General features: G+C 33.4%; 3 protein-coding genes across 37 annotated transcripts; 2 read left to right on the top strand and 1 right to left on the bottom strand.

Annotated features, from left to right (window-relative positions):
* Window positions 1-618: 618 nt before the first annotated feature.
* On the bottom strand, window positions 619-2,233 carry LOC111013167 (uncharacterized). Its single transcript, XM_022287563.2, has one exon. It carries the CDS (start codon window positions 1,799-1,801, stop codon window positions 902-904), a length of 900 nt encoding a protein of 299 aa, XP_022143255.1. The 5' UTR covers window positions 1,802-2,233; the 3' UTR covers window positions 619-901.
* Window positions 2,234-11,083: 8,850 nt separating this feature from the next.
* LOC111012984 (adenine phosphoribosyltransferase-like protein, putative (DUF2358)) lies at window positions 11,084-14,943 on the top strand. 12 transcript variants are annotated; one of them, XM_022287298.2, is made up of 8 exons: window positions 11,098-11,311; window positions 11,389-11,525; window positions 11,613-11,797; window positions 12,480-12,545; window positions 12,790-12,872; window positions 13,279-13,325; window positions 13,848-13,926; window positions 14,481-14,943. In XM_022287298.2, the coding sequence occupies exons 1-8, from the start codon at window positions 11,162-11,164 to the stop codon at window positions 14,562-14,564; spliced, it is 831 nt and encodes a 276-aa protein (XP_022142990.1). In that variant the 5' UTR covers window positions 11,098-11,161; the 3' UTR covers window positions 14,565-14,943. The 12 variants fall into 12 exon arrangements, with proteins under 12 accessions (XP_087983192.1, XP_087983191.1, XP_087983194.1 ...); XM_022287294.2 differs by having other exon boundaries at window positions 12,378-12,545; XM_022287295.2 differs by having other exon boundaries at window positions 11,099-11,311; window positions 12,411-12,545.
* Window positions 14,944-15,989: 1,046 nt separating this feature from the next.
* Window positions 15,990-23,784, top strand: LOC111013040 (Tetratricopeptide repeat (TPR)-like superfamily protein). 24 transcript variants are annotated; one of them, XM_022287388.2, is made up of 9 exons: window positions 15,995-18,790; window positions 19,405-19,590; window positions 19,659-19,898; window positions 20,445-20,557; window positions 20,794-20,855; window positions 21,232-21,303; window positions 21,704-21,765; window positions 21,899-22,064; window positions 23,071-23,408. In XM_022287388.2, exon 1 carries the CDS (start codon window positions 16,206-16,208, stop codon window positions 18,762-18,764), a length of 2,559 nt encoding a protein of 852 aa, XP_022143080.1. In that variant the 5' UTR covers window positions 15,995-16,205; the 3' UTR covers window positions 18,765-18,790; window positions 19,405-19,590; window positions 19,659-19,898; window positions 20,445-20,557; window positions 20,794-20,855; window positions 21,232-21,303; window positions 21,704-21,765; window positions 21,899-22,064; window positions 23,071-23,408. The 24 variants fall into 24 exon arrangements, with proteins under 24 accessions (XP_022143086.1, XP_022143080.1, XP_087984013.1 ...); XM_088127887.1 differs by having other exon boundaries at window positions 21,704-21,815; XM_088127890.1 differs by having other exon boundaries at window positions 21,704-21,820.
* The last annotated feature ends 767 nt before the right edge of the window (window positions 23,785-24,551 follow it).

The following is a 24,551-nucleotide window of genomic DNA, read 5'->3' as shown; positions in this document are numbered from 1 at the left end:
CTCATGGATTTAAATCTTACCCGAGACTGGAGGTTGATACATGGTTGATCAAATCAAAGAGCACCAAAGAACCAGCATAACAATCCAAGTATACAGTTCTGAGGTTTGGTCTGTCATGAATATAGCTCAACCAACCTTGCTTGATCAACTAATAACACGATGTCGGGTTGTCACCGAAAAACTGACGTCCCATTGTGATGATCAATGTGGTGATGATAGTTCCAAAGCAAGTACAACATTTCAACAAAACTATGGCTTTCTGAGGTCTAAAACAGTCAACAGGTCTTCCCATGACTCTAAAGGCATATATATGCACTGATGTCAAACCCAAATTCATTAAGAAAGTAATATATATTATAACAGTTGACATGGCTAACCCTTCTGCAAATCCTTGCTCATCCAGTATCAGTAGAAACTCCTGCAACAAAAGATAAAACGCCCGAGAAATCGTTGAATGGAAAGCAAATGGCATTAGAACAGAATGTTGAAGCTGGTTGAGTTCATTTTCTAAAATTTCAACTGTGGAAATGAAGTGTACGATCAAGGGCGTTGAATTATATAGACTTGGAAGATCTTAGAAGTAATGAATTGGGAAGATCAAATTCAATAGCAAGAAGCTAAATAAGTGATCATATATTAGATATATACTTGCCAACAATGATAAAGTTCAAACAGAGAATTAACACTGGTTGAAGGAATGTACAGCCAACTATAACAAAATCCTCTCATATAATCAAATGACTCAGTTTGCTCAAGAAGGTGGAAAAAGGAAGAGAAGACAATGGACGATCTCATATCGGATCGAATGTAATCGAAGCGGAAAGGGACGATAAAAATCTCTCACACGCTAAGAGTTGTTTTTTCTGTTAAAATTAGAAAAGAATCTGCAAACCACGTCTCTCTATTCATTCTTCCAGGCATATAACATCAGTGAGAAACCAAGACCATGTGATTTGCTGTCTGAAAATCTCTGAGAGAAAGACCAGGACAAGACATTAGGATCACAAATTGGTTGATTTCCCCACAACTTTTCAGCAGACAGACATGTTTTGAACATGAAAACAGCATTTCCTGGTGATGTACTAAACAGCCAACTATGAACATCCCAAAACACTTCCACAGCAAGCCCTTCAACCAAGATGGTGTGGTTCCCGCGGAATTTCCATTGCAGCCGCTTCACCTGTAACACCGTCTTCGAGTCAACTCGGAGAATCAGGCACGGCTCGGCGACACCGTTTGTATCACACTCGATAGCAATGTCATGAATCTGACCATTGTCACAAAACTGAGCTTTGGAACAGAACACCTTCTTCCCAAAGACATGCTCCTTCTTGGAAACGAAGACAGCAGAAGAAGGCAGAGGGGAGGAATTGGATTTTTTGAAAGCTTCTTTTCTCAAATCTCCAAGAAGAAGAACCATTTGCTTATCCACTACAATCCCCACATAGAAACCCTCCAAAGGCTCAGGCCCAGATCCAAATTTTGCAGAAGAAAGGTCCCAATAAATGTCAATTTTACAAGAATAAGCTTCTAAACTTTTTGACCCTCTTCTTTTAGAGAAGAGCCATGGCTTAATCTCAACTTTACAGAGGCATTGATTTGAGGAATCGTCAATGCCAATACTCAGGCCTTGACCCATCAGATTTTTACTCCAAGTAACACTAATCAGGCAAGAACGCCCCCTCAATCGACATTGATAAACGCAAGTGACAAGGTTTTGAGCAGTCTTACCATTGTTAGAGGAAGAGAAATCTGCAACTTGGACGCCATTTTCGCCAAAACAAGATGGAAAATCCCTCATTTTCCGCCTTGGGAGCTTCAGATTAAAATCACTAGAAGATAAAAAGAAGGAAAAAGAAAATGGGGTTTGAAATTTGAATCAGCAATGATTATCAGAGACGACGAACAACAAATCCCATCTCAGAAACGCTTCAAAATCAGAGAGAAAGCTGAAGAAATAGAAACCCCATCTGAGAGAAGGCTTAGGAAATCTGTTCTTCGGCCTGCATCCGCCATGTAAATGGTAGATTTAGATGCGTCTACGCAAACCAAAAAAAAAAACCCACAGAGGATTAGAGGTTTGAGAAACAAGTGATAACGAATGGGAAATGGGGGGTTACGTTGGAAATTAAAGACAAATTTGTGGAATGTAGAATGTAAAATAATGAAGAAAAGCGACAGAGAGGAGAAGCAGACAAAGAAAAAAGTAGACTCGCTTCACTGTCAATCTCTCACACCCTCTTCCAAACAAATTAACAAAAGAAAAAAGAAGAAAAAAAATGAAAGAAAAGAGAGAAAAAAAAGCGCCAAAAAGAGAGAGTGAATGAAGGAACTGAGTACAAATCAGAGGGGGTTAAATTTAACGGTAAATAGTACCTTGGGCGCACTTTAGCACAAAACAATATTCAATATTTAATTTATCAAATAAGATTTATTTTTCAGTTACATTACTATTTTAGCCCCTCGAGTTGTAATCTTAGCTTATTCTTTTACTTATTATTATTACTATCATTTAATCAAATCTCCTAAAATACTTTTTTCTAATTCCCACCCATACCTATGACTTATGACTTTTCCATCCACTGTCTTAACCAATTGAATTATGTTTAAATTGACAACCTCGCAAAATATCTAGAGTTACTAAATATTGATAGTTCTTTATACGTGACATGTTTTTTTATATTAATTATGAAAAATGGGTGGAATTTGCAGTATAATTTCAAAAATCCTAATCCTCCAAAAACCCGTCTCTTTTTTGCACTGTTCATTTCCTTTCTACCCACAACTTACTCGATTTCTTCAATTTTTTACCCAATTCATGTCCTAATGCAGAACTAGTCAATTTTCGACACATGTATAGAAAAGTACATGAATGAACTGATATCACATCGTCCGAATAGGAGAGATATTGAAGTTGTGCAAGTATGGTTTAGAAAGACGTGAAGTGATAATTACTAACATATTCGGATAAGATATACATCCCTTTACAACTGCGTAATCACAAGAACTTCAAAATTAAGCGTATTTGTTAAGCGGGTGACGCAACCAACTCTCACGCGTCAAAAAGGTACTGTTGAAGTATAATTATGACGTATTAGTAAATCCAACCAAAGTGCAAGGACTATAACTACTCCAAATTGAAACAAGTCTCGACCCGATCCGCGTAGACCTAAATTTGGAACTTAACCTTATCTTTATCGCATCGAGAAAACAAAAAATACCTTCGGAACAACGACAGCAAAAGAATGAATCAGCGGTAGCAAAAGCAAAGCGACGGGAGAGAAGAGGAGAGGAAGAAGAAAAAAGGAATGGAATGTGGCAATGGAAAATGCTGGTTTGTTTGAAGACCAGTCCTACTTACTACTGTACACTGTGAAAAAAGCAAAAAGAAAAAGGAGGATTTCTCTCTCATGGGCTGTTTTTTTTTTTCCCCTCTCTCTCTCTCTAAAGCCTTCCTTTTAGCTGACATATCCACATGAGAGATGGAGAAATAAATTAATTAAAAAAAAAAAAAAAAGGACAAGGCAGAGAGAAAGAGACATTCAGGGTTGGAAATCCCCAACTTCTTCTTTTCTATCCTATGTTGTGTAAAATCACTGCCCCCTTCTCAGATATTATCCAATAACCAACCAAAATTTTTATTTTTTTTTCAATTCAAAATTTTAATGGGCGGTTTGATCTCCATTTTGTTTCTTATTTTCAGAATCTCTGAATCTATTACTCTATGATTCAAAATATGAAAATTTTGAAAAATATTTTTTGTATTTTCAATTTTTAAAATTTTAAATTTAAAACTTTAAAATGAAGAATTAAATTTTAAAAATATATTAAATTTTGATAAATATAATAATTCATATTATTAATTATATTTTATTTTATTTTTAAAAAAATAGAACATGTAAAATACAATATATATTACAAATTATATAATATTGTAAAATAATGATTCTACGAAATTTAGAAATAATGGTTTATAAATACATTACTAAATATGTTGAACACTTTTTTAAAATGAGATTAAATTTCTAAATTAACCACCAAGTACTAAATATATCTTCGAAAATACTGAAAATATAGAATATAACTTTGTTCTTCATTAATACTTTGTTTTCAGTTTCAAATCACCAACTAAATGCATCATAAATCTGATGTTGAATTGTTACGAGTACAGTTTAACTAGTAAATAATAAATTATTTATATCTTGTAGAGAGGTTAACAATTTTCATCTATTGTTGAACTAAAAAAACCATATGTGATCAAAGATCTATCTTGAGAGTCGTTCATTTTCATTCATCAATCACGTGATGGAATTTTGATTTTTTTTTTTTTAATGTTTGAAACTTTACCTATTGTGAATATTTGTTTAGTGTTGACTAGATAAATACTCTTCAAGTAGACAAATAAATATGGATTTTTGTTCAATAATTAAAAAAATAGCGGCAATAACTAAAATAGTTTTTCTATCAATTTTTCTGAAAATTTAGGAGCCAAAATCGAATAATAAAATTTTTAGGATCAAAATATGATTTTTTTTTTCTTTTTATTTTTTGTTGGTGTCTTTGTTGACTTTTACTCGATTGTGAAAAATAATGTGCTTCATTTTGTTTATTACAAAAGTTTACATATGCTTCAATCATTCTACGGAGTTTTGAATTTTATAATTTATGACAATATAAATATCCAGTGAACTTGATAAAGACTCTTAACTATTTTATCAATAGATATATATAATAATACTAAAAATATATAAGGATCTTGATAAAGACTCTAGCTCAAGATTTTTCAGAATCTCCGAGTCCTCAACAAAATAGACTTGTAGCTTTTGATGGGATGTCAATCAAATTTTACAAACAATAAATTAATTCTGAAAACGAATTAGGGAAAAAAAAGTTTAAAAAAATTTGCTTTTACTTCCATAATTTCCATTAAAAGAATGATTTAGTATCCAAACTTTTAAATGGGTAATATATTAGTCATTGTAGTTGAAATTTTAAAGTTCATGACAATTTAATCCCATAAAAAATGTTAAAATTTAATAGAATATATATATATATATATATATATATACCAATATTTTAAATGTCGATGTCGATTGATATTTCTATAAAAGTTAGAAAAATTAAAAAATCTTATAAATTATTTAAATTAACAAATAAACATTTTCTTGATTCTAAATTAGTTTAAAATAATTAATATTAATATTATGTATATATTAGTAACATTTTGTTGATATTTTTTTATATTTAGTCTATTTTCTTGTACCATGATGGAAATGTCGATTTATCCCTCATGTCGAACCTGTAAAAACATGGATATGTCGATAGAAATGTCGACGTGTCGACGGATATTTAGAACTATGGGATAAACTGATAAATAATCAAATATATTTATAACTTACAGGAACTAAATTGTTATACAATAAAAAAAGAATTGACACTTAATTTCGATGAGACCTTTCACAAGATTAAATTGTTACATACTAAAATTTATAGACTAAACAGTTAATCCAAAACTACTGCCATCAAACATATTTTTCTAACAAACAAAAAAAAGTAGTTAAGATTTTGAGAATAATTCTAGAACTATATTATAAGATATGAATATATGAGCATAAATTTAAAAAAAAAATGATAGGAAAAGGGACACGTAATTTAGAGAATGAGAGAGGGACCATGGAATAAGTGGGGGCGTGTAATTGGAAGGCACGATGCCACATTTATTCGGTCAACATGTGAATGATGCATGGCCTTACATTAACAGTACATTGCCATCCATATTGGTTTGCTTAATAAATACTCTCTCCCCCTTTTTCTCTCTCTAGACCAAAAAAAAATTAAAATTATTTTTTGCTTTGGTACTTCCGTTGAAGTAACGATTTGTCTGTTAACTTCAGTTTGTAATGATTTAGTCACATTTAATATGTAACAATTAGTTAGAGTGTTTAAATTTTGTAACGATTTAGTTTCTATATCATAAAATTTTTTGTTAAGTTTGTTATATACGTAGATCGATACACCAACGAGGGACCAAATGTGTTATGAATTATAAAGACTAAATCTAATTTTGATAAGAATTTTCATGGTAGGGACTAAATTGTTACAAATTTTAAATTATAAAGACTAAATTATTACTCACTAAAATTCAGATAAAAGATGAATCTCATCCTCAATAAACAAATGAACGAGGAAGGCATCGTAGGTTTGAATCTTCATCCTCGTATTTTAATGCAAACTTCTAAAAAAATGGGTATGTTCGGATGTATTTTTGGTCACTCAAAATCATTTCTCTACCTATCCTACATAATCATCATGTTTGAAAAGTAATATAAAAATGTTTGTAAAAAAGTCAAAAATACATAATAGTTTTTTTTAGTACTTTTGAACAAAGTACTTGACTAGAAAACGTTTCACGACACTTTTGAGATGGTAAGACATTTCGTTATCTCTCACTTATAGTTAAGTGCTTGTTAATTAATGTATTTTTGCTAAAAATATTTATCGTAGAAACATTTCACAACACTTTTGAGATGGTAAGACATTCGAACACACTTTAAAAGCATTCTAGACGTTCTTGTTGTCTGAGGAATAACAAAAATTCAACGTAATAAGAGATTTATGAATATAAAGAGTGAACTACATTTTGTTTAAATGGCACGAGCGCCTGACAAGTCATGTTGGCTTAAAACATGAATTTGGGTATGATTTTAAAGTACTGTTTTGATTGAAAAGTAGAAAGGGTGTGAGTCTAATCTTACCATAATGCAATCAATAATTTTCATTAGATTTTATGACACGAGCACAATTTAATTAGAACATTACTTACCTTCCTAAAAGTCAAAGGTTTGAATCCTCAAATCTTTGTACTAAAAAAATAATGATAATACTCATTGGATTTATACGACTTGTCTTATAGTGCAACTACGAACAACTTTCACCTTGTAACATTGGGTTTTTGTTGTTTTTCACCGATAGTAAAGACGCTCGATAAATTTTTATCTTTCTATATATACGATAATGAAACTTTTAAAAAGTACGAAAAAATATAAATATAGATATTCAACTAAAAAATCAGACGGTCAAATTCTCACCCTACCATTCATTGAACTAAAAAATAACTAAATTAAAAATAGAATAAATATTATAAGTCAAAACTATATTTTAACATTTTAAATAAAATTGGAAAAACATTTTTTAAAGAACGGGGGAAGTATTTAAAATGAAATAGAAATATTTTGGCCTCACATTTGGGGTGACTCAAAATATTCCTTTTCCAGCTGGCAACAGATGGAACTTAAAAAATATGAACACGCAAGCGCGTGAATAGCACGCACCAATAAGACGAGTTCAATCGGGATGCCAAAGAAGGATTTGGAATCCAAGGATTGGCGAAGGGAGGCACGCGCCGGGGGAGAGTGGGGGAAGGAGATGGAATAAAGAGTGAGATTTGTTAGTTAATTGGGGAGATTTATGAGACGTGGAGTTCACGTGCGGTTTGTCCGTAAGTAGTTGGCGTGCGTTAGCAAAAGATCTACGTGGACTTGGACCTTATGGGCCAGCGCTTTTAAAAGCCCATTTCACGTTTTATATGACATCCAAACTTTTTGCAAATTGTCTCCTAAAATTTTGTGTTATCTTTTTTTTTTTTTTTTTTGAATAATTATAGGATCTTTTTAGATCTATTTTGAGCATGAGTTTCACGGGGGAGGAAGAAAAAATGATTGGCGGTGGTTGTTTAGTTGAGTTATTTTCAGGTTGAAGATTGATTTAAGTTGATATGGGATATATGTCAATTACCGTTCGTTTTAATATTTATGTTAGTTTCTTAAAACATATATTTAAAAAGTTATAATTGACTGAATTCAAATATATCATTATAAGTAACATTTATTTAGTATACATAGGTACCGTTATATTGAACGTAAATCACGTTAAATAGTTTCAACCTCTATTTATTTCTTTTCTTTTAATACAACAAGTGATTTTTCTAGTCGGTAAGCAACCTATGTACTATATTAGTGATTCCAATACCAAAATTGTAGAGTATTTGAATATTTTCATTAACTAAATTATACAAAAGCTAAAGCGACTAACAATCTAACGCATGAATCGACTAGACTGATTGAATCAATTGACACCTTCGATATTCTTTTTCTCCCAAAACATTTCGACTTGCATCCTTTTATTTTGGGCAGCATTGCCATAACCCATCATCATTATCATCACATGACCAACATCTTGTGACAATGTGCATTTGAATTATTATTTTCAAGAAGATAAGCTTAGCTTATTGGAGGTGGCATTTACCTTATGATTTTGAAGAGATGAATTTCCCAAATTATACCTTATCTTTGGTATATTTATTTCCCTTTTATTGTTCATCTTGTCCAACTGTCCCACATTTTTGGGTCATGTGTCCTCCAACATCAACTTTTGCTTATATTTGAAGCTAATAATTTTAATTTTTCAATAGTTTGAAATGTAAAGGGCATATCTCTTTGAATATGAAACATTGTGCTTGCTAGCTAGCTACTTCTTTTGCTTTTGTACCCTTTTACACCTTATAATTACAAATTTCACAAGTAGAATTCCTCCAAATTGCCACGTGGGGCTCACCTGCAATTATCGGGATCTATGTTTATAATACATATTTCTCTAATAACCATTTTATTTATTTTTTACATAGATTTAATTTGTCGTTTTTAAAAATTTAGCCTAGTTTTAAAGGTAAAAATGTCAATCCAATTGTAAAATGTACGATTATGCATTACTAACCAATATTATGCATTGCCAACATGAACTTAATTCACTGATTAAAGGCATCTTGTTCAATCACTTGAGTTTAGAGGTTCAAACCATGTTTGTTGTAATAAGTAAAAACAAAATGATGCATTATTTTAGAACACATCTTATTGTTGAGGTTGTTAACATGTTATTCCATCAATATTCACATCTATTATTTTCCAATTATTCTTATTAACAATTTTACATTCATATCTATATTATCAAATTTCAACCTATTTCCTATTTTCCCACTAATTTAACATAATATTATTTCATCTAAAACAACTCTTAACATGCATAGGTTCATAAAGAAAAGAACATATAAACTACGAAGAGAATGATACGAAAATGTTAATTCGTCAATATCTGACATTTTTAACCAACTATATGAATATGAATATAGACTTATGTTCAAGCCTATATCCCATTTAAAAAATATAAAATATTAATTTATTAATTAATCCTTATTGATTTTTATCATTTTGCAAAAATACTTATCGAGGTTAATATTCTTAGGGATATTTTCTAATATTGACATTTTTGTCCATATCGATATTAAAAAGAAGTAATAGTGGAGGAATATCATGCCGAAGAGACAATAATGATTTTTTAAAAATTTGGTTCAATTCTTTTTGGTACATCATGGCCTTTGCCATTTTTTTTTGGAAGCTTTTTCTTGACAACTTCTCAAGAATTGCAATGATGCCCCATTTGAAGCATTGATGGGATTGAAACTTTTCATTGGGATGTTCTCAAATGCCCACATCTCTCAATTATGAGTCAAAATTTGAGGTGAAAAAAAAATTGTTACATTTTTTTTAAATAGTTTTTTAATAATTAGAACGTTGAATTATTATTTCATTTCAATTTCGTCCCTTAATTTTTAAAATTTTAATTTTATATGTGTATTTTTGTTAAATATTTTTGTAGTATTAATATTATCTCATCTGACATTAGGAGTATTCAGAAAATCCCGGATCAACTCGACCCGACCCGAGATTATAAGTTTTTTATTATTTTTTATTTTATATATAAATAATAATATAATATTACATATATATAATAAATTAATAATTATTAATTAAAATTTTATTTTTTTTTTATATTTAATCTCATCCATCCATTTCATTAACCTCAACCATTGATTTTAGGTTTCAATTCAATCCTCCCCATTTTGAATCTTTGATTCTCCCTCTTCTCTAACATTTTCAATTTCATCTTCCTCTCCCCCATCTCTTTTAAGCTTTTAATATTGTTGAATTATGACTTGCATGTTGGTTTCAATTTGGATTTGGAATCTAGATAAACTTTAGATAATGTAAAATTTTAAAATTTGTATTACATTAAGACTTACATGTTGGTTTCAATTAGGATTTGGATTTGTGTTTAAATTAAGATTTTGATTTTTCTATATTTTTTTGGTCCATGTTATAAACAAGACAAAAGTAAGTTAATTAATCAATTAAAAAAAAAAAGAACCCGGCAACCCAACCTGAATTTATTGGCTAGGGTTGGGTTGGGTTGACCATCGTTTTATAACCTGACGGTTTTCTTAAATTTCCAACCCGAATTCGAGTTGGTCCCAAAAACACCCCCAACCCGTGAACACCCATACCTGACATGTTTTTCAAATTTATTTTTTTATTTGACATAATTTTTCCCACAAGATATATCATGTAAGAAAAATAGATTTAGTAATTTTATAAATGTTTGAACTTTAGAAAGATTTAACCAAATTATAATCATCAAATTAAAATATTTAAAATCATAACAACTAATCTAGTACCAAACACAGACAATTGTAGTTGCAATTTAACAATCAAACGTTATAATTCAAATTAACGATTTTTTTTATTGGTTAATCCATCTATTCATAATGGGGTAAAACTAAAAATAATTAAAAATTTTATTGAAGTAGGCAAGAAATATAATATTCAAATTTAGTTTTTATACGTGCCCAATAGATGAGGTTAAAGAAGGGACATGAGTCGAATCGCTTAGGTCAAGCTATTCGAATCATGTAGAGTAGAGTCATCCACTCAAGTCGGTCAATTTGAGCTAACTCAAGTAGACTCTGCCTATAAAAAAAGAATATGTGCATAGGTACGATGTATGTTTTTCACAACCCTATTATTTTTTGTGACATGAAAATCTTTTTGTGCGTGCTATCTCGAAATATTGACGAATAAGCTTATAACCACTGGCATGTAAGTTGAAGCCCATAATTTTTTATAAATTAAGAAATAAAATTTATAATTTAACCCTTTTTTTAACAATAATTTGACCTATATATAATATAGATTAAAAGAAAATGAAAAATAACAACTTACCAAAAAAAAAAAAGAGTAAAACATTAAATTCCTTATACGTGGCGCGTGACATGGCAACTTCGCTGACTCGCCGGACGAAATCGGAAGAGAGGCTGTTCGACGCCGGAGTCTGGAAGACGGACGAAGCAGTCTCTGTCTCCGACAGGCCAATGGCCGGAATCTGTTGCTCTCCACCACTTCCTTCATCTCTATCCCCCAAGGTCTGTATCATTTCAACTTACCGTCTTCTCTGATCCTTACACTCTCCAATTTACTCTGAGCCGTTCGTTTTTGGTAGACGAAATACGACGTACGATGCTTCTCGAGCTCGCCGGATAATTCTGGTGGTCGCCGGAAGAAAGAGGCCTCTCCGATTGTTAAAATTGCAGTGAGTGGAGTCACGGAGCTTCTTAGGCTTTTCTCCTCTTCTAAGAGGTAATTTCGTGCCGGAATCGGCGCTCTCTTTGTTTTCTGAGGGAAATTATGGTTTCGTAATTCCAATTTCTGTTGCCTTTTGCTTAGTTCGACGCCTAAATGGTTCATGAAAATGCGACCGGGACATATGAATTCAATTCTCTTTGGTCTATGTCTGAGTTGCAGATTTGATGGAGTTGGGGACAATCAGAAAGAGGAGTTTGTAGTTGCAGGCGTTGATGATGTTCTGGACATCCTGAAATCAGATTACAAGAATGCTTACTTCGTTACAGGTATATTTATTTTTCATACTTCTATGGCTGCTCTGGTATAGTTTGCTGATTCTCCGCCATCCTTTGAAATACTTGGATTTCTGAGTTCTTCTGTGAAACTTAAATCACACCCTAAACCCAAAAGTTTAAGTGAAGGGTTCAATACTTTAACACTCTCCCAACTTAGAAATTTGCACAAGGTCCAAGAAATGGATATTAATTAGTCTAACATAAAGACCTCATTCTCTTATACCATGTTAATCATTTATCAATACTTTAACATCTTCCTTTATGAAAGTAATTATCCATCGGTGTATATTTTCAAACTATTGACAACTTATTTTCAGTTTGTTTTACAAATACTAGAACCCAGAATTCTCTTGACCAATGAGTACATGTTCAAATACTAGGATTTGCTCTTTATACTTAATACTTGAATTATGAAACGTTTTCTTGAATGCTATCTAAGCTTGAAAATCGTGGCTCATCACTATCTTTTTATGCAACTGGTATTATAGGTATTATATTATAAGCAATTTCTTGCTTGAAACTTATATATGGAGATTGTAAAACTGCAAATTAGAGAACCTTTAATACGTAGCGGGTGCTGTGTGTAACTGCTGCGTAAAATCAGAAATGAAGCTCTGGAAGGGTAATGAAGCTCTGGAAGGGTATTTTGTGATGACTTATATACTGGAAACAGGGATATTCACTTCTGAAATTTATGCTGACGATTGCCTCTTTGAAGATCCCACCATCAAATTTCGAGGTAATTATAATCACAGAAATTTTTAATAACAAAGATTATATAGTCCACTATCACAACGATAAAATCTGTATTTTGTTGTTACCAAATGCTGAAGAATTCATTAACTCAAAACTAGAAGGCATATATTGTCTCTTATCCTGCTAAGAGCACAGACTGGATTCATTATTCTTTAGCTTTGATAGAATACGTTGATTTAACAATCTTTTCATGCCTTAAAGTTGCTTTATGGACTTCTACTCTATAGGTAAGGAGCTGTATTCACGGAACTTAAAGTTACTTGTTCCATTTTTTGATTGTCCATCAATCCAACTACAAAAAATCAATAAGGTGATTTGTTCTTGTAGTTTAATCTTTCTTCTTTAGATTTACGAGTAAATGGACTGTGTTTATTATTAATATCTCCCAATCATGGAAAATGACTGCAATAATTTTGAGTCTCAACCAGTCGTCATGGGGAACCAAAATTTGTTATATCTAGGATGTTTTTGGCTAGTAAGTAAAGGACGAGTGAGTAGCATCTTCTTCATGGACAAGCCATTTGGTTTTCCCAAAGAATGTTATATTTTCTGTTGTAGCTTCTAAAATATCATTAAGTTATTCATATTATGGGACGAATAAGCCCCAAATATTTTGTTCTTCAGCATCTTCACATTTGACTCTTAAACTTGTGCTTCAAATTCTCTGTTTATTCCTTAAAAGACGTTTACTGATTGTATGATATACATGAATGAAGGGTAACAAATCTGGAGTCGAATTTGTGGTGGCAGCCTGGAAACTAAGGTAGTTAACCAAATCTTCTCCTATTTATATCAAATCAGATCCTAGTCCAATTGCATTCTTTTGAAGTACTCGAGGCTTTGGAGTGCTGGGGATTCCTTCATTTTTGATTTGAGCTTTTCTTTGTATGAAAGGTCGTGCGGGGCGGTATCGTTCATTTTATGCGTCTCTTACTAAGGGATTTTGTAATTATCCTTCAGGAATTGGCCCTTTAGAATTGGAGCCCTTTTCTATATAGTTAGTTTAGTTGCTAAGCGGCACTTTTTGTTGGATTTTTTTTGTATGCCCTTCATTATTTTGTCATTTTTTCGCGGTGAAAGCTGGTTTTCAGATTAAAAAGAAAAAACTATTTTCCTTGTATGAATTCCAAAAGAATGTTAACATGCCATAGGTATTTTTCAAGCATCCTTTTCCAGTTTTCCTCATATTCCTCTTCCAATTGCTGGTCGTCGCCTCAGTTATTCAAATTTTCCCACATCAGTAGAAATTCCCAATATTCATTATTTTCATGTGATTACCTTTCAGGACATACCTGAAACTTCCATGGAGGCCACTCATTACTATTCATGGAAGTACACTCTACGAACTAGATGAAGAGTTGAAAGTGAGAATCAGTAATCCTCCAAAAAACTGCATTTCCAAAATTATTTTACGAAAATCATATTTGATATTAGAAAAATTGCAAATTTTGCCTTCTAAGGAGGTGTACTTTATAATTATCGAACTCTGTTCTATGGTTGATATTCAGAAGGCATTACAAGGGTCAAGGGAGGATAAACAGTCCTTAGACAAAATAAACAAAAAGATACCCCTACCTTCTACCGTGGGTGTATTACCCTCTTTACAAAATACTCGTATAGCCCCTTAACGAACTAGGGCCCACTCGCCCCACTCTTGCTTCCTCTCTTTCTCGAATACACTTTCTTCAATGGGGCTTATCACCCTGGAGGGTAGGCAAGAAGATTTCATTTTTTTTAGTACAACATGTAGAGGTGGGGGTTCGAACTCACAACCTCTTAGTTGGAAATATATACCAATTAACGCTGAGCGGTGCTCGCTTTGTCAAGAAGATTTCATTTTTAGCTATTTACGATTGAGTAAAAACTTGCATGTGTTAGCCCCAATATTTGAGTGTTATTCCATTTTTCATCCTATCAGATAGTGAGGCATGCTGAGAGCTGGAGTGTTTCTGCACTTGAGGCAATAGGTCAGATATTCATCCCAAGTTTTAGAGGAGACTGAAAATTGAACTCAATTTTCTCTAGAAATCAGATCTCATAGCTTTATCAGCAGCAGTGGCTGAATATGACTGCCATGATGAGTCTAAGATGTCCATTCACTTGACTGAATTGTAAGTTCTTCTTCTCTCTACTTTATATATAAAATGTCATATGCAGATAAGCTCTATAGTTTATCCAATGAATTGAAACTTGTTGGCTTCACAAGCCTTTTGTAATGTAGATAAAATTAGAGAAGATTTCATTTTCCCCCCTAGAACTTAATTTTTCTTTTTAGATGAGACATTTCGTCTAATCATACAACATTTGGATGTCGAGAATTTTGTAACATATTAATATCTTTGGTGGGTGGTTTTTATAGGGTTTTGACCCACTTCTTCAAAGTACTTGCCTCTATAATGACTTGACAAGTTCATGGTTGTTCCTTGTACCTGTACGTATGAATTTTAAACTTGAAACTTGAAAGGTTTTAGTTTATCAAATTGCATCTCAAACTTAAAGAAGCAAGCAACGGTGGTTACTCTTACTTTCTTCCTCTGAGGCTTTCATTTTTAAGATTTGTGAGCCATTTTTCATAGTGCAAGTGAAATCTTACCCAGTATCATATGAGCGCAAAACTATGTATTTATCCTCAAATTATAAAAATACATGTGAGAAAATAATAACTACAGGAAGGTTATGGGACGAGATAACGTTAGGATAACTAGATATCGATCTCCTTTCACCCCACCAAAACATCTATTTATTTAATTTCCATAAGGGTTGTACTAAAAAAATAGAAATCCACGAGGGTCGATCAATAATCACTTGAAATTTAATTTCATTAGTGAATGGCAACCAAGAGTTTAAAATTATTATTTCATATGTGTTGGTGCGTTCCTTTTTTCTTTTTAATATCTCTAATTGATTTGGCTTAATTAAAGATATACCTAGGAAGATATTATCCCAATTTACATCATATTAAAGAGAAAATAAGGCAAACATTTAAGTGATAAATGGACATACATTTCATCCAAAATATTTAAACACAACAGTTCAATAAGAGACATTGAATTATAATACATCATGCTAAGTATATTGTTGCTATTTTCACATTCATAATCATATATCAACAGTACATTTAATTAAATATATCAAAAAACAAAGATATATCAATTATCATGTATATTATTAGTATATCATTGTTTGGATTCCAGGTTCATTATTGGACTTTTGTATATTTGTAAAGTTGGTTACTACTTTTGTAAAATTCTATTAATTTTTTGCTACTTTTTCGGGTGCATTTTTTAATGTAGTTTTGAAAAACATGTAATTTTAAAAACTGTTGAAAAAATATAAATAATTTAAATACCAAATTGGATAGGTTTCAATTTCATAGATACACATTACACAGTATGCACCTAAAAATAAAAATTATCAAAAAAAAAAAAAACACCTAAAATTGGCGTTGCAAAAAAAAAAAAAAAAACACCAATTCCCGTGTTCGTGTGCTTGTTTTTGGGTGGGCTGTGAAGTGATTTTGACCGGACGGAGACGAGCCGGCGGCGAGGAAGTAAGAATTGCAAATTCCAAACTCTTTAATCGCGGCGGGGATTAAAGTTTGAACTTTTAATTTTACTGGATAGATTGTTCTTAATTAAACGTTATGATACACCACAGTTGCGCCTCATATGTCAGCCGAATTTTACCCAGTTCAGTTCCATGCTATTCTACATCTGCAACTTCAATTCCCCTCATCTCGCTCCTACAACAATGCAGGACGTTGATCAATGCCAAGCTTGCTCACCAGCAAATTTTGGTCAATGGCTTCACCCAAATGGTTACCTACGCCATTGGAGCTTACATCGAGTGCGGTGCATCTGCACAAGCTGTATCGCTGCTCCAACGTCTTATTCCGTCGCATTCCACCGTGTTCTGGTGGAATGCGCTGATTCGACGTTCCGTCAGACTTGGTTTCCTCGACGATGTATTGGGGTTTTATTGTCAGATGCAGAGACTTGGGTGGTCGCCTGACCATTACACTTTTCCTTTTGTTCTCAAGGCTTGTGGTGAGATACCGTCGTTTCGACGTGGTGCTTCGGTTCACGCTGTGGTTTGTGCTAATGGGTTTGAATCGAATGTATTTATTTGCAATTCGATAGTGGCAATGTACGGAAGGTGTGGGGCGTTGGATGATGCACGCCAAGTGTTTGATGAGGTGCTTGAAAGGAAGATAGAGGACATTGTGTCCTGGAATTCAATTCTTGCTGCTTATGTGCAAGGCGGGGAGTCAAAAACTGCCCTCAGAATTGCTGTTCGAATGGCTAACCATTACAATTGCAAACTTCTCCCAGATGCTATTACGCTTGTGAATATTCTTCCAGCTTGTGCTTCGACATTGGCCCCACAGCATGGGAAGCAGGTACATGGATACGCAGTTCGGAGTGGATTGGTGGATGATGTGTTTGTAGGCAATGCTCTTGTGGATATGTATGCTAAATGCTGGAAAATGGATGAGGCAAGCAGGGTGTTCGAGCTGATGAAGGAGAAGGATGTGGTTTCTTGGAATGCTATGGTCACTGGGTATTCTCAGATTAGTCGTTTTGATGATGCTCTCTCATTATTTAAGAGGATGCAAGAGGAAGATATTGAGTTAAATGTAGTAACATGGAGCGCTTTGATCGCTGGGTATTCTCAGAGAGGCCTTGGTTTTGAAGCCCTTGATGTATTTAGACAAATGCAGCTTTGTGGGTTGGAGCCAAATGTTGTTACTCTTGTATCTCTTCTTTCCGGTTGTGCGTCTGTGGGAGCATTGCTTCACGGAAAGCAAACACATGCTTATGCCATAAAAAATATTCTCAACTTTGATTGGAATGATCCAGGTGATGACTTGATGGTTCTCAATGGTCTAATTGATATGTACGCTAAGTGCAAAAGTTCCAAAGTTGCTCGCAACATTTTTGATTTGATAACAAGGAAAAACAAGAATGTGGTGACTTGGACTGTCATGATTGGTGGATATGCTCAGCATGGCGAAGCCAATGATGCATTAGAACTTTTCTCTCAGATGTTCAAACATGAAACCTCCTTAAAGCCTAATGCCTTTACTCTATCTTGTGCCTTGATGGCTTGTGCACGATTGGGTGCATTAAGGCTTGGAAGACAAATCCATGCCTATGCTTTGCGCCATGAAAATGAGAATGAGGTTTTATATGTAGCCAATTGCCTTATAGATATGTATTCCAAATCAGGAGACATTGATGCTGCCCAAACTGTGTTTGATAACATGAAGGTACGAAATGCTGTTTCTTGGACTTCTTTGATGACAGGTTATGGTATGCATGGTCGTGGTGAAGAAGCTCTACATATTTTCGATCAGATGCAGCAAGCTGATCTTGCAGTTGATGGGGTAACCTTTCTTGTTGTTCTATATGCTTGTAGCCATTCTGGAATGGTGGATCAAGGCATGAACTACTTCCATGGCATGATCAAGTACTTTGGTGTTGCTCCTGGAGCTGAACACTATGCGTGTATGGTTGATCTCTTGGGCCGTGCAGGTCGTCTCAATGAAGCAATGGAACTCATCAAAAGCATGTCAACGGAGCCAACTGCAGTTGTATGGGTGGCGCTACTCAGTGCCAGCAGAATCCATGCTAATGTTGAGCTTGGGGAATATGCAGCAAACAAATTGATAGAATCAGGATTGGAGAATGATGGTTCATACACATTGCTCTCAAACTTATATGCGAATGCTCGACGTTGGAAAGACGTAGCTAGAATCAGGTCATTAATGAAGCATACTGGGATCAAGAAGAGGCCCGGATGTAGTTGGGTACAAGGAAAGAAAGGCACTACAACCTTCTTTGTGGGTGATAGAAGTCATCCTCAATCAGACCAAATATACGGCATTCTTGCCGACTTGATCCAACGGATCAAAGACATGGGGTATGTTCCTCAAACGAGCTTTGCTCTTCATGATGTGGATGATGAGGAGAAAGGTGATCTCTTGTTTGAGCATAGTGAGAAGTTAGCTGTTGCATATGGGATTTTAACATCATCTCCAGGACAGCCTATTAGGATAAACAAGAACTTGCGCATATGCGGTGATTGCCACAGTGCCTTGACCTACATTTCCATGATCATTGAACATGAGATCATATTGAGAGACTCTAGCAGGTTCCATCATTTTAAGAATGGCTCCTGCTCTTGCAGAGGCTATTGGTGATGGACAAATTGGGTGAGGACTTTGAGGTAATAATTATTTTACGTGTTTTGTATTTGCTCGTATGATTACAATTTCACAAGTTAACCTAGCTTAAGATGTCAACCATTACTTATGTGTTAATGTTTTGAATGATAACACTCAAATTAATGAGATGGTAACAAATAGATTGTTAAAGAAAACAACTTCTACAAATATTTAAGCAGGGAACCCACCAAATATTTAAATAGGGTTGTATCAAGCTATCGGAATGTTGGGGTCGGGCAAGTTGGGGACTTAGGCTCACCAGAAGAAAAGGAAATTTGGTAGTTCTATATCCTGATGGTTTTGTGTTTTTATTTACATCATATATGATATTAATCATTATCCTTCATTAAAGGAAAATATGAAAAAACCGAATAAGAGGTTAAGGGTAATTTTGGGAATTTTATTAGAGTGGTTATTGTAAATTGTTAAGATAACAATCCCTATAAATTAGCGTACTATAATTTTGTTTGTTAGCTATGAACGTACAATTGTAAATGACATTATTATGAATGAGAATTCTTCCAGGTTATCAAATCTAATATGACATAGTCTGTTGTTGAAGACAATTTGAGCACTTATTATCTCCATCACTCCAATAATACTAACCTGGTTTTAGTTTCCTAGTTGCTTACAGGAGACTTGCACTTCTTGGAGCGCCTATCCATGCTTATCGCCCTTTTTGTCTAGAACAGGTTGGTTGGGATTCATTGACAGAATGAACAAGTTGGTTTTCGTTGATGGCATGCTTGAAAGAACAACCGACAGGACTTACTCAATGCTTGGATTCGCAACAAAAACCATGGTAATTTCATGGACATTGATTTTGAATTTTGTATCCAAGGAGATTTTAGTCCCACATTACTTTCTCAGAGTGAGGCTGGAAACATTTGAAGGAGAGGTTTCAACTCAAGAATGCACTTTGATCTTGACCAACAATCAGTTTGCACTTACTTCACCAAGCTTAAGAGTTAAAGACAGTTTGGGATGAATAGCCTGTCGTCCTTGTAAGGTGGGGGTGCATTATTAGGCTGAGTACATGATCCGTCTGCCATTTGTCGTGTTGTTCTGCAAGAAGGCTCTGGCAAAGTTATCAATTGCTGCAATACTAAGGTTCTCTAATTTTCCCCTTCATCTCCATATACTTGCATTTAGTTTAACCCATTTAACTTGCTAAGTTTAGTTCTGGGACAATTTTAGGGTTTTGTTTTTTTACTTTACTAGGCTCGTTTGATGGTATATGCAATGTTTAATTATTGATTGATTGTTTGTAAAAATGATTGTGATTACCATCTTCAATATGCCAGTGCTTGAACTAATTAGAGATGGAAGTGATTTCTTAATTATTTTTATTCACTATTTTTGATATGGATGTACATACAACAATTGGTATGAAGTTGAAAATATCTGCTAAATTCTAGGCTTTTCTAGGCTAAATCATGAGTTGAAGATGCTACAATCTTGAAGTAATGGAAGATCAAAATAGGCAAGGCTGTGTTTGCTATTAAAACTACTATTAATGCAAGCATATTAGGGAAGCAGAGCCACCTAAATTAGCATGGGACATGTTTGCATCACTCTTCTCAAACAAAAATGATGCAAGTTGATTTTTGATTTTTGATTTTTTATATGCACGAGTGTCTAAATTATTCTTTTTAGGTTGCATGCACCTTGACTAATCTCACATGACAACCACCGGTTGAATTTTAGGGAAAATGAGTTTCTATCAATTGCATAAAGGAAGAATGACAATCCATCAATAATTCAATAAGGTAAAATTTCTCGGTTGTGAAATTTCTGATCCTACCGCTACTATTTAATAATCAAGAATGAAAAGAATAATTAATGGCCTTTAAACCTAAATATATTTTTATTTCAAATGCTAAATAGATATATATTTTTTGAATAATGAGATTAAGCATTACGTTGGTGATATCATAACCGTCTACTGCAGTTGGTAATTGTTTGTTTTTTTCTTTTTCAATTTTACACTTTCAACTTTTTGAAGATGGTGAGATGCTTCATGTTGCCCAAGCGCTCAAAAACTAACCTCTATAGTCATTTACTGAGGTAATGCAACATTTTCCAGTTAGGTGGTTCTTTCTTGCATACGTATCATTTGATGAAATTTATAAGGCTAGAGTATTTTCTGTGCTGTTGCCTGCTGTAAAGCTGTAGATGATGCAATTCCTGTACTCGACATAACTGCCACGGGCATTGATGCAAATGATTGCAAGTATCTCGAATTGGAAATTTTTAATTTGAGCAGCTCCAACATTGTAATTTCTGCTGCATACAATCCATAATTCCATATTGGTAGATTAAAAACTAGAGACATTTGTATGTTACCTCAAAGATTCTCACACTCATTTTATATCATAGTCATTCAGTAGTGAGTCTGATTATTATGATAATTTGTACCTTTCTAATGAGAATTATGTGGCAGGAAACAAAACGTTGGGGCTGGTCATTAGCTGCGACGCAGTAAATGTACTAGCAAAATGGAGATTTGATTGCTGTAAGAATTTAATTTCCTTGCTTTCTTTGAATTGGTCTGGAAGGAGTGCTACATTTTTACCCCAAAATATACTCTTCTTTTATTGATCAGCAGTTATTTAAGTTTGTTTTAACTTCAAAATTTTTGTATTTAGCAGCTATCAAGTAGCTACTTTATCTCGAAACCTATTCCTCATCGTTGTGCCAAATGAGACGCTTGTTAAAAAGTAACAAAGGATTGTTTCTTCATTTCCCAAAATATTTAGTATCTTACTTTTCTTAAGATTTGCCTGGTAATTATAATTTACTGTCCTTCCAAATTTGCTGCCATAACTTTTTGAGGCAATGCTGCATGGGTTAGAACTTCTATTTTTCTTATTGTATACGTTGACATAGTGGCCTTATTGAGGTTGTTGCCACAGCTTTTGAAGCCACACCATGGATTGTGTGGAGTCTCAATTGTGATCATTGAATTAGGTTCAAGGTTTGCCCAACTCCTTCTTAGTTCTCATCAATGGACATGATGTTTATGGAGTACGGTCTGTTCTATAAATTTCTACCTCTCTATCTTTGAGATGTTTGGATTTTTCATAACTTCGTGTGGGTGTACGATTCAGACCATGACAGCATTGCTAGGAAAGGTGTGGCAAGGTGTGGCATTGTAATGAAAGCATTGTAAAGTTAAAATCCTAATGTGTACATGATTGCATGCCAGCGGTGAAGATGCTTCGATTGACAATGATGGAAACTCTTGTGAAATTACTGACATGAAAGGAGCGGAAGGTATGTCTCCCCTTTTTGTGATTTTCTTTCTCTTGGTCGGCCTTTATTTTCCCCCAGCTATTGAAAAAAGGAATCCTTTGTAAGTTTTAAAAGGGACATTCTCCCATTTGTTTTATTTCCAAAAAATAAAAGTAACATTGATAACTACTGGGGTTGACACTTTGCCTAATCTTTTTATTTCTAAACTTTTATGTTTATTTTCTATCCCTGACCATTATTGGTTGGCCTAGCAGTCATTGGGCCAATGATGAAAGTAAAGACAAAGGGGATGGGATTTCAAACCATAGTGGTAACTTTAATGTCCTACAAATTTCTTTACTAACCAAATGTAGTAGGATAAGGTGATTGCAGCCAAGAAGTACTATCATTTCATTATGATATATATAGACGCTGACGTATCTAGCTCCAACTTAACTTTAATGCTTTCTAAAAAGTGAATAACTTTGACCAATTTTATCTTCAATATGCACAAAATGAATGTATTTTTGGATCTTTGTCATTCTCCATCAATAGAAATATTTAGATGAAATTAACAGATTTGTGCTATAAATTGTTTAGTTTAATTCCAAGTTCTCTTTTATGAGACACAGTATGAGAATTTTTTAATGTGGAGATTAATGATTGTTTCCTATTAAGTATGGAGATATGTCTCACCAAGTTAACAGTTTCAGAAGCTGTTACCCCCAACAGTTTCTACTTTTTCTCTCTCATGTTCAAGTTCTAGCTTTTATACCGCTTTTAAATTATCAAGTCATATATGTTTCTGTGTGGCCATTTTAGCAAATTTTGGTTGCTTACAAAGTAAAGGCACAAAAATTTTTTAAGACAGCCATTGAAGTTGACTCGAAATGGTGCAAATCGGTCTAGTTTGGTTATTGACCGAACATATGAACCGATCAATTTGGTTTGGGCTGGTCCAGTTCATTGGATCATTTAATTACGAAAATATTACTATATAGCAGTTCAGTTTATTGAATCATTTAATTACAAATTTACCACTCAACAGGTCCAAGCAGCTGGCCAAGTTCATTCAAGCCAAAAATTGGAACTATGGAAGATTCAGATAATGGGCAAATACACTCCCAGATTGATGTTTCAATCATATGCTTGGTTGTCCAAGTGCACACAATTGAGGTAATGACCTGGTCCACCATCCCTCATTATTTTTTGGTACACTCTTCTTTTTGTTTTTTTCCAACAAAACAACTACTGTTCTGTACCCTTCAAAAAAATGGAAAAAGAAAAATCAATGAAGATGCAGAGAAAGGAGACTATTTGGTCAGTTTCAAGTGGTATGATTTGATATGAAGCAGACCCTTTAACAGAGCTTTCTTTTGACTGCTAGTTTTGGTTGAGAGAGAGAGAGAGAGAATCAAGAATTGAATGCATCTGCCTTTTCATTCTTCATTTCATCATGCTGTGATGCGTTAGAAGGTTCCTCTCTCATGTCACATGAAAAACCTTGATGGAGGAGAGCATTATTGCTTCAAACCAAATGTGCTAGATCTAGTTTTATTTATTTTATTTTAATAATTTGGGCCCGTTTATGTTCACCTCGACATCATATCACATGTACTATCATATCAAATAGGAGTTCGGATTTTTCTCTTTAGAATTTGGAATTTTTGCCATATCGAGTTTATATACTTAACCCAGGATGATAAGATATTTATGATTTTTGTTAGCACATTAAAGATTTATTTTTCATATTTTACTATAATTTCAACGATTTATTGTTTACAGTTTGAAATAGAGGTGATTTATGTAATCTATATCTTATTAAATATGTAGAATAAATCATTTTTATTAGTTGTTTCATATATAAAAACAAATACTTGAAGACGAGTTTACATTTTTGTTTGTTTGTAAGTAAATGATCAAATCATCAACTTTTTTTATGATAATTGGTGTCTTATCCATTGGTTTTCTAGACGTGCTAACTCAAGGTTATCTTTAGTCGGTATCGTATTTTTTTTTGCTTGAATATTAATTATAATCATGGGCCATATTTCAACCACATTTTTTAACGAAACGTACGAGATTAAAGGCTAATAAAGGTAAATTATTTTGTCTTCATTGATAACATCACATATCGCTAAATATGTCAAATGTAATTATCTCCCATACATGATTGAAATCAACATTGCAAATTAGTCTTTTGAAAAGAAGAAAAAATTCAATAATATTTGATTGGAACTTTTGAAACACCGAAATGTCTCAAATTTGTGTTGACCATAATTACAAATAAAGCATCTGATTTGTCATCTCTAAACTCCTAAAACTTTGTGTTTATGAATAGAATCATATTTGATACGACAAAAAAAGGAATATTCCATGAGAAAAAACTTCAAATAAAATACTAAATTAAACCATTCCAAATCCACACATTATCAGATTTTCGTTCTATTGTGCATTTTAAATACGTTTTTTTCACTTTATCCTTCGAAGATTCATGTATCATATCAAAACCCATTATTCTTCTTCTCC

Source organism: Momordica charantia (assembly GCF_013281855.1).
Source record: "Momordica charantia cultivar OHB3-1 chromosome 8 unlocalized genomic scaffold, Mcharantia_2.0 BLBB01000008.1, whole genome shotgun sequence".
Classification (NCBI taxonomy): domain Eukaryota; kingdom Viridiplantae; phylum Streptophyta; class Magnoliopsida; order Cucurbitales; family Cucurbitaceae; genus Momordica; species Momordica charantia.
Note: the sequence above shows the minus strand (reverse complement) of the source record. Positions and strands in the feature narration are given on the sequence as shown.